Genomic DNA, 13,904 nt, shown 5'->3' with positions numbered 1-13,904 from the left:
TTTCTTTGTGTTAGAAGATTACCAATACTTTTCACTTACCTTCATATCATTCAGGATTTTCAAAATTCTAAATGCAAACATGGAATGTTCTTGGGGGTCAACAAAGCTAAACTTCTGTTGACACAGTCAACATGGCCCTGTCACACTTGCCACAGTGCACTTGTGTCAGGCACACCCACACCATGCCCAGCCTCCCGTCACTGGACACCGCTGGGACTGCCCTCCTCGGTGTGCTGAACAAGGAGGAAATGGAGCCCTAAGGAGCCCTTGGATCTGTAACCTGAAGTCATGAAGCTCCTGTGGTGCTGGGCTCTCACAGTGCAGGCCAGTTTCTAGAAACATGGTTTTTATATCATTCTCAGAAACATTCACTGAGCCAGAGGGCCAGGCAGCCCGCAGTGGCAGGGGCGCCACCCTACGGGGGCAGGAGTGACACACCGTGATCTTGGCGATGCAGTCTTCCGTGGTCTCTGCTGATTCACACTCTATTTTCCCATCACTGTTTACGCTCCACTCGTCGCACTTGGTCCTCTCCTGGTGGCCTATCGCACACCACTTCACCTTCTTGCACTCTGGATCTGGGCCTAGGGCAGAAGAAAGACAGCTAGAGGTCAGAGGAGGCCCTAGAAATTGCCTGCTGGTTACAAATGCTACTGTCTTTGTGAAAATGCTGAGATGTACCAGCAACACAAATGGATCCCATTCAAGGAATTAGAAAAGCCAAGGTAATAGCAATCTCTTGGTTCTTTCTTATCACTTAGATTTTGCTTAAAATAATTTCTTCTGAGAAGCAACTCTCCTGCCAACCACTCTATTAGTTCTTCTTTTTGCAGTAGCGCTTAACCACCTGCACTGTTCAGTTTACTTGTTTATTGTCTGTTTTCTGCAGGGGACCATAAGCTCAGCCTGGGCATGGGCCATGCCTGTCTTATTCTCCATGGTGCCCTCATCATTCAGGGCAGTGCCTGGCTCATGGTCATGTGATAAATCAGATATGTGGGGAACTATCTGACCATGGGTCTCATCAGACCATGATATTTTGTTCTGGGTATTTTCTTCCTTCTCCTGAGCAAACCTCTCATTTTTAATTGATCATTCAATAGAGTGACTTAACATTTTGTGAACATATTCATTGAACATTTGTCTTCTCCACTGGTGAGAAAATTCCATGACACCGGCATCTAGGACATGTTTGTCTCACCATTGTATGCCCAGCACATAATACAGTTTATGGCTTGATGATGAACAAATGTCTATTGAATGAATGCTCAAACAAGCCCCCAGTGACCCAAGGACCTTCAAGAACAGGATCGACCTCTCCAGAGCTCCAGCTTCACTGTGGCCCATGGTGACCACAGAACTGGCTAGACATGTACAAGTGTGTAGCAATTTCATTCTGTGTGACTTACTTCATGCCAGGTTAACTGGATTCACAAAGTGGGTAGGGCAGCTCTGATTTATACAAAGGAATTGTTGCTAATATCAATCCAAGTCATCTTAAGCATCAATTTCCCCTAACACCCTCTGGTGATGTCTGGGCCCGTCCCATGAGTAAAGCCATGTAGCGTCAGTCTAACCCTGAGCAGCACAGGGAGGGCAGACAACAGTGCGAGGGCGGGCGTCCCGTGCTAGAGTCTATCGCTGCTCCCTCCCTCTCCAGGTCTCCAGGCCTCTAAGGTCACATGATCCCTCCTGAGCACTTACGGTTATCATCCCTTAGATTCCGAACAGCAGTGACATACTCATATCCCAAGTACAGTGAGGTGTCCATTTTGGGGGGAATCCTTAAAAATCCATGGGCAGAGTCCTTAAAGAGCAGGTCCTTCCCATGAGGGGAGCTGAAGAGCTGGAAGACTGTGGATTTGTCTTTGCCGTAATGTTCCTGTGTACAGTAAAACACAATAGTGAAAGGCTACAGCAACAAGGGAGGCTGTGAAATGGGGCTGAAGAGAAACAAAAAACCCAGAAAACTAAATTAAAACCATGAATTTTTCAAGATACCAGGAGAGAGGGCAGTCAGGCCTGCTCTTTCCCACCCAACGCCTTCTCCACTCGCAGCCCTCTTGGGGCCATGCCACATCCTATTTCCTTGAAGGTGGCTCTGTGCCCATATTCCCAGCTGGGCTGATAGCTCACTGAGTGCAAGAAATGTATCTCTGTCAGGGGCTGACATTGTGTGGCTGACACTTAGACTCTTGCCAGGTACATGGGAAGTCTGGACAAGAGCAGGTTGGCTCAGTTCTGGCATTGCCCTGCCCTAGAGAAGTAAGCGAGCTGTGCATGCAGGTCCCTTGCCATCAGGTTGAGGGATATCAGGGGAGAGAATTTCCTTCTGGGGAGGTCATGGAAGGCCTCATGGGAGAGGTGGTATTTGTCCATGGCCTAGAAGGCTTGGTTTAGATGGGAAAAATAAAATAGAGCAATAAGAGCATCTTCATGTCACTGGTCCAAACTATAAGGGTCTGGAAGACAACAATTCAGGATTAGGTTGGGTGTGACTCTACGAGGAGTCCCTGCTGGGCACTTTTAGACAAGTGGGTGGTGGTGGCATGGTTCCCACTATGTCCTTGAAAGAAGAGGACTTGTAGAGTGGCAAGGATGGAATGAATGAAAATGTCCCAAATCCAAGCAGGAACCACTAAATAGGGGGGAAGATAGTGAATTCAATACTTGAGCTGTGTTGAGAAGCTCCCAGATCAAGTCCTCTTTGCCACCCATGCTTCGGGCCACAACGGCATGGGCAGGGACACTGGCCAGGTGACAGTCCTCATAGTCATCCACTGGTTTCCGTGTATTGTCCTTGCAAAGCAGCTCATACTTTCTCCTGTCAGCCTCCTGTGGCAGGTTCTCTGGGGAAGGAAATCCCGGATGAATGGACCGCAGGCGCAGCCATGAGCTGTGGTGTCACCTCCCCTTCCCTTGCCATCATACTGAATCATAAGGTGTGTGAGCTGAGACGAGAACCTTGAGGGCCAGAGGACACACACTGATTTGCTCACAAGCCCACAGCCAGTTGTAGGTAAGGAAGCTACTGAGGCCTAGAACAGGGGTGACTTCCCGGCACCCCACCATAGGTCTCCTCCCAGCAGGTGGGCTTTAGGCCAAAGTTGACCAGCCTTGCCCCCACTCCTTTGCCATGGCAACAGTGACTAGGAGGAAGGGGCCATATGTACAGAAGGTTGAATGGTGGAAAGAGGTGCAGGAGTCCAGGTGGGAACCCCACAGGCACACACCTCTGCACGGGTAGAAACCAACAATGACAAAGGGGTAAACAATATGCTCATGTCTGACTGCTGAGCATAGAAAGGAGGGCAGGAAAAAGGGCCCACTGCTTGGAGGGGATCTGCAAATTCTTTTCCTATCATTTACCCAGTACTGTCGAGTGCTTGACAAAGGCCACTTCCCCAGCATCATCCATCAGACACCTGTGGGGGAAGAAACACATCAGGTGGGTTCTAGCAGGGCGGGCCCTGATTCTTGAGCTTGAGGATCTGATCACACTGTCCCAACCTGGGACAAGGACAGAGCCTGGTGGAGGCCTTTGTGTAGACCCACAGCTGAAGAAGCCCCATGGGGCGCTGACGTGCGGATACCCTGGAGATGGAGTGGTAAACACAGGAGCTGGAGGTTCCTCACCAGGGGACCCAAAGCAGCAAAAAACCACTGAGGAGATTTTAAGACACAAAAGACTTCTCAGACTTCTAAAAAGAGTTACAAACTTCTAAAGACATAGGATGTCCAAGGTAGGAATGTGCCCTTGGCTGACTATAAAACTTCAGGATATAACCAAAGGGAAAGAAGGAGCAAGAAATCAGCCACATGAGCTGTCTTTACTGGGCAGGCAAGGGAGGAGGGCCAGGGGCCAGGGCACTGGACAGGAGACACTGCTGCAGTCGAGAGCAGGGCATCAGTCACTGAAGAAGGCCCGGATGCGAGAGATGTGCCTGTCCCTTCAGTCTCACCTGGTATAGTGAGAGGACGCACAGTCAAATTCAAGGGCTCTGGGGAGGCAGAAAGGATCCCGAGGAGAGGGGCTTCTTTATCAATGTCCCATGAAGGGAGTATGTGCTGGCCTGGCCTGAGGAGTCCCATCTAGATCACTGAGTGACTGAAAGGGGATTAGGCCTCCTGGACACCCCTTCACAGGCTGGACTCTGCTGTGGTCCAGAAAGGGTCCCCCAGCCTGAGGATATTAGACATGTTAGCCACCATGGAACAGTGTAGGTCTCACTCACTTGAAGGCACCCGAGTAGCCGAAGTACGGTTCATGGTTGGAGCAGGCACACTTGTCTGTCCCTTTCCCCACACAGAGTTGACACAGTTTGGGGAAGGCCGTCCGATCCGTACAAGGGACACAGCTGCTTGTGAAGAAATTGGCCACTGCTGCTCAACACAAGACATACAGACCGTGCAGGGCATGAGCCATCCTGGCCACATGCAGTGATAGCTTCCAGACCAGGGTCATTAGGGAACAGAGAGTGGCCCAAACAAAACGTGACACCCAGTCCCAGCATGCCCCTGTGTTCACTCATCAAGATCAAGGATTTCCAAAAAGGGATGAGTTCATCCCTGTCCTCCACACCTCCAAGAACCATGCCTGTGCCTGTCAGTAACCAAGGCCTGTCTCAGGTCACTGTCAGCCTCCATCCCTGCCTTGTGAAGCTGGAACAGTTCAGAGAGAGGTCTCTGGGAGTCCTGCCTGACGGGAGACCCGCCTGGAGAGGTGCAGGCCAAGGTTACAGCCAGCAGATGGCCAAATGGGAAAACTCCAGCAGTATGGCGAACAACACATCAGCCATAGCCAGGGAAGTAGACAATAGAACCCACAAGCTTGGCCCTGACTGAAGCCCTCTGTTGGGCCTGATGCCCTTCCCCCCACCTCCTAGGGACAGCCTCTGATGGGGTGTCGGGAGCTCAGAGAATAAAAGATTCCCAAGGGCTGCTGGTATAGCAGACCTGACCAGCTTGAAGCTGATTTACCTCCCATACCCACGCCCAGAGTCATCATCACCTAATCACCTCATCATGTCTAAGCAACCCCAGGGTGGCCTGCATGGGCATCTGGAGAAGGTTGCCTGCCCAAGGGCACTTACTCTCCTGCCTGCTTACCTTTCTGAAGAGGTTCACGCGGCTCAGGCAAGTCCCAGTACAGTGTGCCAATGGGGATGTTCCACCCAGCAGACCTGCTATAGCCTGTGTGGCAGGACTTCTTGCCTCGGAGCTGGTTCAGCATGAAGTTGCTGTCCTTCTTCACCACAGCCACAGCATAATAACGGGTTTGAATTCCTGCAAAATGTTAATGGCAGACCTGCAACCTGGGCCACAAGGAAATATGGCTCATCACTACTGGGCTCGTGAGTAGGGAAGGGGACCCCACAGGCCCCACTTATGTTGGGTTGAATCATAAAGAGAGAGGGATCAGAAGAAGTTTCGTAGGCTTGCAGGGGAAAGAAAGGACCACAGAGGGAAAATATGTAATAACCCTCTAGGCAAACACATAGCAGGAAGACCACACGTATATGTGCCCCAAATGCTTCTGCCTACCCTGGCCCTGAAGGGTGTCTGCCTATACCTACCAATTCAAGCCCACCAGGAAACTGGAGCTGTGGCACCGAGGCCATATTCTTGACTCCACCTGAGTATTTCCTGTCCCCTGACACAGGCCCAAGGAGAATCGGGTTGCTCTCAAAAGAGATGGGCGGCCCTCGGGGCTCCGAATGTGTGTTCCAGTGCGGCCTCTGCCGTGTGTGTGGTACTGATCATTCTTGGAGGTCTCCTCCATATAGCTCAAAATCCTAATGGTTCAGGTAAGACTGCACACAGCCTTCTCTGTTTCTCTGGGAGCACATCTCCTGGCCCAGGAGGTCATGTCAGGAGCACCCATCCTCAACCAGCCCAGTGCCCCAGAGGTTTTGAGTTGTGCCTATGACAGGGCCCCTCAATCTCCACTCAGTCCACAGTGGGGGATGTTCATCAGTATCTAATCTCTTGGGGGATGTTCATCAGTATCTAATCTCTATTAGCTGCCTGAACAAGACAAGACTCAGCATCTACCAGAAAAAACCAAGGGCCACAAACTCCCTCCTGGGTTCCCAAAGAGAACTTACTATCGTCTTTGTCCTTGTAGAACTCTGATACTACAGGCTTCAGGTTGTTAGGGCTCCGGCCCGCCTCGTACACCCAGCCTGCATCCAGTGTCGCAGCATCTGCTTCATTTGCCTGAGAGGGAAAAGACCAGACCTGATGAAGCCTTTGCTTTTGAGGAGGGCCTATCTAAACCTGGCAAGACGGGGTGACTGGTAGGGTTTCCTGGATCCCCAGCTTGGCCAGCCCGTGCACCGCTTGCTGGGCTTCAGTAGACTCTATGTCCCTAGCAAGGGGACTTGGCCACCATATTCCTATTCCTCCTGCATAGAGGAAGTAATGGATTATTTTTCTCTTTTCCCTGGTGAGCAGTCTGGCTCTTGACCCAGAAACCAAATGTGATCTTTCAAGATTGACCTAAATTACAGGAGCTTTAGAGGGGCCTTAGAGGGGAAAGCCACTCTCCCCATATCAGACTGGGTACACAGCCCTTGCATTACAGGCTCTGAGGGAGGTGCAGTCATGGGCTCAAGTCCACCTGCTGGGCCATGCTCTTACACATGTTTTCGAGCCCAGTTACTTTCATTGGTGATCTCTTTATCTTGGGTCTTCTGCTGAGGTCTTCCTCAGGTGCTCCATGAAGCCCTCCTTTGAGGAAAATGTGCCCTGTGAAGCCCTCCTTTTCTCTACTCTGATTCAGTATTTGGTACTTTCCCTTCTTGCCCTCGGTCCCTATAACTGCAGGAGTCTTTTGTTCAAGAATTCAGTACTTTCTCTGGGTCTAATTTCTTGCTTATACTATGAACTAAGGGTTAAATGCTGATCTTGACTTCAGTTTAATTAAACTTCAGTTTAATGGCCTAGTCAGATGCATCACAGGTTAACATTCAACTTAACTTCAACTTAAAAAAAAAGTAATTTTACATATTAAAAAACAGGCATATGTGCATCAGTAGGTGAATGGATAACGAGAATGTGGTACATATACACAATGGAATACTATTCAGCCATAAGAAAGAAACAGATACTACCATTTGCAACAACATGGATGGAGCTGGAGGGTATTATGCTCAGTGAAATAAGCCAGGCAGAGAAAGACAAGTACCAAATGATTTCACTCATATGTGGAGTATAAGAACAAAGCAAAAACTGAAGGAACAAAACAGCAGCAGAATCACAGAACCCAAGAAGGGACTAGTGGTTACCAAAGGTGAGGGGTGGGGGAGGGTGGGTGGGGAGGGAGGGAGAAGGGGATTGTGGGGTAGCATGATTGGTGCATGTGATGTGTGTGGGGTCACGGAGAAGACAGTGTAGCACAGAGAAGATAAGTAGGGACTCTGTGGCATCTTACTACACTGATGGACAGTGACTGCAAGGGGTATGGGGGGACTTGACAATAAGGGTCAATGTCGTAACCGCATTGTTTTCCTTGTGAAACCTTCATAAGAGTGTATATCAATGATACTTTAATGAAAAAATAAAACATGGGCATAAAAAGTTTGTCACTTCTCCAGAGTACAAAGCTAGTCAGTTATGGAGCTGGGATTTGAATCCAGACAGTCTGGTTTATTTCTTCTATTAAAGTTGGTTGCTGGTTATTTATTTATTGTTTGTTTGTTTGCTTAATTTTATTTATTTATAGTTTCTGCTTCTACTAACTCTCATCTTTAAACCAATAGTTCATTTGAACTCTTACAGGTGCCTTCCCACTAGGTCTAGAACATATTTCTCTTAAAATAAGAAGCACCACTTTTACATAGACACTTCATAACGTATTTTTATTGCCATTTTTCTTGCTTCAAATATTTTTAATCAGAATGATGTGTGTTGTTTCATTATAATAGAATATATAAGAAACAATTTACCATTTAACCATTTTTAAGTGTACATTTCAGTGCCATTAAATACATTGACATTAGTGAAGGACCCTTCTGTTTCACAGGTAGACACCAGATATGAAACAATCTTTGTGGTTTTCTTGGTATCACAAAAGGTAGGTGTAACTTTCAGAGACTCTCCCCACCAGTATAACTGTTGAAATCAAAAAGTAAATGAATCAGCAACAAGTTGATGATATGTCTTAAGTAAGGATTAGTGAACTGGAAGCTAAATCTGAAGAATTTATCCTGGATGTTGCCAAAAAGAGATGCAGGTCATGAAAATAATGAAAGAAGGATTTCAAGATATGGAAGCTAGATTTTAAAAGGACTCACGTGTGTCCTTTTGGAATTTTAGAATTTAAAAAAAAATGGAGACACTGAAGAAAGGGTAGTATTTAAAGAGATGAAATCTGCATATTTTCCAGAGCTGATGAAAATCATGATTCCGCAGATCCACTATACCCTAAATAGGATAAGTACCAAGATTTCCACAACTGCAAATATGATCATGTACCTATGGAACATTATAAAGCAAGAAAATGAAATTTCAAAATCTAGAAGATGATTAAAGGAATAACAGGATAATTCCAGACTTCTCAGTGACTACAATGGAAGTCAGGAGACAATGGAATAATATTTTACAACAGTGTGAAAAGTCAAACTAGAATTATACATTCAGCAAAATTACCATTCAAGAATAAGGGGGAGATTAAAGCAGAGAAGACAAACAATTTAATACTAAGAGATTAACAGATCATTAAAAGAACATATTTCAAGAAGGAAGCATGTCCCATAAGGATGGTCTGAAATATGAGAAGGAATTGTGAACAGATTAAATGGCAAAAAGGCAGGTAAATCCTGATATTCTTCCTCTCTCTCTCTCTCTGTCTCTTTCTCCTCTTCCTGAATTTTTAGCTGTGTATACACACCCATATAAATAAACATAAACACAAACACACATATATTTATATTTAGATATAATGTCTACAAATACATAAAGTATCTATAGTTTGGGGTTAAAAAAGATAATCCTAAAATACTAAATGATTATATCTAGACAGGAAAGAAGGAAATCTGAGCTACTGTATTCCAGAGACCTTTTCTTGTTGGGGAAGTTGGGGTCAGGATTATTATATTATCCTTTGGTAAGCTAAAAGTACATATTAAAAATATAAGGAAATCCTTAAAAAACATAAATAAAATGTTTAAATTCACTGTCAGTAGGGGGAAATGTTGAATAAAAGGAAAACAATACATATGAATACACACATGCAAGTGTAATTTTAAAGAATCAGAAAAGGAAAAATCAGAAAGCAGGGAGAAAGCAGGACTAAGAGAACTCAAAATAATGGCAGAAATAAGTATAAATTTATTTATAACAATAACTATTAATGATTTAAATTTACCACATAAAATAAATGAGATTGTCAGATTGCAATAATAAACAAAATCCAGCAATACACAGTTTTCAAAAGACTCACCTGAAGCATAAGCACACATTGAAAATAAAGGAAAGAGAAAAGATAAAGGAGGAGAATACCAACCAGAAGAAAACTGATGCAGTGTGTTAATATCAGAAAAATAGAGTTTCTTCAAGAAGCACTGCAAGAAATAGAGATTATTTCATAATGATAAAATTCCAAATTCACCAAGAATAATGTGGATTATTCTTTCATACATTGCTGGTGGGAGTGGAAGTTTAAATAATCACACATTGGATTTGTTCAAAAATCAAATACATTTGGCATTGTCCTACAAGTCAAATGCTCACACATCGCATAGCACAGCAAGTCTGCTCCTGCATATATATTCAAGATCAAGTAGTAATACTTGTGTCCCAGAAGATCTGTGTAAGAATATTCTTCAGGCCCTGATTAGAATAATAAAAAGCTGGAAAAAACCCAAATCCCTAATGATCAGAAAAGAAAAAGTAAATTGTGGTATTACTAATATAATTGACTATTGTACAGCTCTGGACAATAGCTATATTCAGCAACGTGTGGACCTTGGCATAATACTGAGGAAGAAAAAGTGTGAAAAGACAACACATAATAATGTCATGTTTATAAAATTTTTACAGAAGCAAACCTATGCAATCATATGCCTATTTAAGTCTTAAAACTAAAATAAAAGGCAAGGAAGTTTTAGGATTTTGTTTGCTCAGGATGTAGAAACACATAATAGCAGTAAGTAGGGCCAGCAGGTCATCCCACCCCAGGACTGGCCTTTCCCATAGACTCCAGTGCTGCCCCACAGTAGCCCTGCAAATAAGCTACTGACAATGATGAAGTTTTGAGAACCTGTGTGGGTTTGTGGGTGGTATTATTTTTTTATTGTCAAAATATATAAAAATAAAAAGGGGCATGCATGGACCAAAGATGAACATACATCATGATTCAAGGTTTATAATTAAGTCATGATAGTAACTGAGGTCCAATTAAAAAAACATGCACACAACAGATCAGTTGTTTATACCAAATCACTGATCCTTGAATTAATCATGCTCCATCTACCTGAGTCTACCTCTCCCACCTCCCTGCTCCTTCCAGTCTCTTGCTTACTATGTTCTTGTCACCCTGGCTTCCTTACAGCAACTCAAAAAAGCCCAGCTATTGCTGTCTCAGGTCCTTTGCATGTACTGTTGTTCACTTCCTGGCATATTCTAACACGGCTCTTGGCAGACTCACTCATGCTCATCCCTGGGGTCTCAGATTCATTGCTTCCCTCTCAGGGAGATTGTCCCTGACTCCCAGGCCAAAGCAAGTTTCCTCTGAAAGTCTGTTAGAGCATTCTACTCTTCCCCTTCATTTTACACTGGCACCGAATTTGAAATTACATGTTTACTTGTTTGCATGTTTTTTTCTCTCCTGACTAGACTGTGAACCCCTCAAGTAAGGATCATGTGTGTTTAAATTCACTACTGCAGCCCCATTGCCCAGCACGGGGCCTGACACACATTCAGAAGTGCAGAAACAATGATGGAGTGAAGAGTTTTATGGAAAGCCTAGAAAACAAAGGGATCAGCCATCATCTGCAGTCATGACATCCACTGTATTCCTCTTCCCTGTGACCAGGGTTCATCTACTCCCCATCATGTATCAAGAACTAACAAAACAATGTTATATACTTTTGATAGCAAACGTTCTTGATTTTTCTCTGAGTTCAAAGAACTTAGTGCCTCAAAACAGTACTCTTTCAGAGTATGTTGGGTTTTGACTTTAATCTTAAGGATGACCACTCTAATTGTTTCTGAAATAATTTTATTAACATTGGGGGTTGACTGTTCCACACATCGGCCTCCTACCTGTGAGTAAAAAAGTATTCCAAAATGACAAGAGAAAGCATGGATTTTCCTTCACTCTCCTGTAGGCAGCAGTGACTTACCGCAATGGCCTTGATGCACTCCTGGATGGAGGTTTTCTTCACACAGGTGATAAAAGCCTTAGGAAAGATGCTTTTCATACTTTCACTGAAACTGGAGCACTTACTGGCCTCCTGAGTTGAGACAGTGCACCATCTCACAGTTTGCTCGGGCACAGCCAGACTCAGCCCTGGGGGAGAGAGATCAGAGGTCCCTGTTCCGGCGGAAGAGACAACAGCACCCTCTAATGGGCCTCCGAGGCCACATCCCCTCCTTCCTGTCCTCCCACACCTGTCTAGGAACATGCAGGGCACAGCTGCCAATGCATTCTGATGCTGGGGACAAGAAAAAGGAACCCTAGTGACCTTCCAGTTTCCTGCTGGCCACCCGTGCTGGCCAGAGAGAGGCTGGCTTGACCATCAGCTCCCCAACTGGAGACAAGTCTTTTCTCCTTGCCTCAACATCATGGGGCCACCATGGGACATAAGCCTCATCAATGTGACAGGGCATTTTCAGCCACTTCAGAGCATCAGCTTGATACCACAACTTGGGGAAGCCAGCAAGGTAGGAATCACCATTTTTAAAAGAGGAGGGACATGGACTCAGTCATGCTTTTCCCAAGGTCATCCAGCCTGTTAGTGGCTGAGACTGACCAAGAAACCAGGTCTCTGCCCAGGTTATAAAACAAGATGATATTTTAAGTTATTTTCCATCTGTTTGGCCAGAAGATAGGGGTAAATGATTGATGAGATAATGAATTTGCCCTTGATATTTCTGTCATCCACCTAGGAATAACTAGAAACTCCACATATTCAGTGGCTCTCTGTTTCCAATGACCCCTCCCTCAATTTTCACCAGCCTTTTTGGCTGCCATTAGGAGAAGCAAAAGCCAGCCATATATTTAGCTATTAAAATCCATGTTGTTGCAAGCATGTTGTTTCCATCATGTGAGCTTTGGCACTGTCCCCAAAGCCCTCTGTCATCTCCATTCTCTTGTGGATCAACAGCACTGTGCTGACTCAGGGAAGCTGATGAATATCCTTTCCCAACCACCCTTTATCCCCCCTCCGCCCATGTCACAGGAGGCATCAGGAGGCAGTGGCAGACCCTCTCCTAAACCACACCTCCAGACCCTCCTGTGGTTCTGTGGGCAGGAATATGTTTGAGTCATGCGTTTACCTTGCACAGCCCTATGAGGTGTTCTTGAGTGGAGGGTGGGGAGCATAAAAGAAAGTAATGCGGGTCTGAATCCTAAGGGCAAATTTTTTCAGGAGAGATAAATAACTAAACACAGAAGCCTCCAAAGGTATAACAAATGCACCACCGGTGGCAGCAGGAGTTAAAGGACAGAGGGAACCGAACAATCTCAGGAGGTGATGGGTGTAGGACAGCACAGACATATGTCACAAGGTCCTCTCCACTGGTGCCTGGAGCCATGGCCTCCTTTACCCTCACCTGACAGCCCCGGGGCGGGGGGTTGGGGGACTGTGCTAAACCTCACTGGTGAGGACCCAAGAAGTCTGGCTTCAAATCTCATGCTCTGAACCCCGCGGTGGCCCTGTCTCATTAGCAGGACATTATCCGCGCCAAGTGCATCCATGGGACATCGGACTGCGGACGGTATGGGGTCAGATTGGAGGAGGCCTTAACTGTCATGCTCAGCAATTCGGACTTGACTGAGGAGGCTTTAGAGAAGGGGGTTTGATAAACCGTGATGGAAGTGTTCTAATATACTGTATTCCACTACTACAAGATTGCCCGGACAAGGAGGAGGAGGAAGCCAAGAGAGCCTGAAAAGGTGGCAGGAGCTCAAGCAGGACCCGCAGGTGCGCGCAGACGCAGAGCTGTCCCTGAGGCAGTGCAGACGCAGGTGCCCCGCGCGCGGCGGGGAGAAGCGCAGGAAAGGCCCCCGGGCTTCCAGCCAGAGAGTGGACCCAGCAGGGGTCCAGTGCAAGGGGCTCCCAGGCCGGCGACTGTGCTGGCCTTCCCATTGGCGCACTCACCCAGGACTGCGCAGGCCAGCAGGGCGCGGACGGCGAGCCTCATCCTGCCGAGTCTGCAGCAAGGAGTGGCGAGCGCCGACGGACCGGATCAGCTTCTGCGCTGCCGCCCCGCTCCCCGTGCCCCTTTATCCCTGGGCCAAAGGGCCAAGCTCAATCTTTAACCTCCTGTGTTTGCGCAGCCCGCTTGCCCAATCGCCTCTCACCACCGTCCCCCCACTCCTTCGATCACCTCATTTCCTGGGCTCTGGAAAGACAGCAGATGGAATCCAACACAAAAATGCTGATTGAAAGGGAATTAAAGAAAAATCAACCCTTTGTTATGTGCGCTCCCTCTGTGCCAGGAGCAGGCTGCAGCGGGTTGAGGGGGGGGGTAAGGGGTAGCCCTGCTCCTGAACCCCGGGTGTCAGAGCTGGTCCTGCACCAGTTCTGTGTGCTCATTACACCAGTGGAAGAGAGAAGGCATTTGCCGCAGATCCAGGCTAGGATAACAGGCAAAGAAGACCTCCCTGGGAGAGGGCATCAGAGAAGAATAAAGTTGGCCTCAAACAGAAGACAACAGGCTCAACACCTTCCACT

The 13,904-nt window shown here is 46.5% G+C and overlaps 1 protein-coding gene across 1 annotated transcript in view; it reads right to left on the bottom strand.

Annotated features, from left to right (window-relative positions):
* Positions 1-13,386, bottom strand: part of LOC118911160 (serotransferrin-like) — a 54,394-nt gene extending 41,008 nt beyond the window's left edge. The window contains 9 exon segments of the mRNA XM_036882867.2: positions 439-584; positions 1,705-1,882; positions 2,671-2,849; positions 3,370-3,425; positions 4,236-4,383; positions 5,110-5,286; positions 6,108-6,219; positions 11,349-11,515; positions 13,329-13,386. Of these exon segments, the coding sequence (XP_036738762.2) occupies positions 439-584; positions 1,705-1,882; positions 2,671-2,849; positions 3,370-3,425; positions 4,236-4,383; positions 5,110-5,286; positions 6,108-6,219; positions 11,349-11,515; positions 13,329-13,371 (1,206 nt within the window). The 5' untranslated portion in view covers positions 13,372-13,386.
* Between the last annotated feature and the right edge of the window lie 518 nt (positions 13,387-13,904).

This window comes from Manis pentadactyla, chromosome 1, assembly GCF_030020395.1.
Source record: "Manis pentadactyla isolate mManPen7 chromosome 1, mManPen7.hap1, whole genome shotgun sequence".
Lineage (NCBI taxonomy): Eukaryota > Metazoa > Chordata > Mammalia > Pholidota > Manidae > Manis > Manis pentadactyla.
The sequence above is the reverse complement of the archived record's forward strand: the minus strand, read 5'-3'. Positions and strand labels throughout refer to the sequence as shown.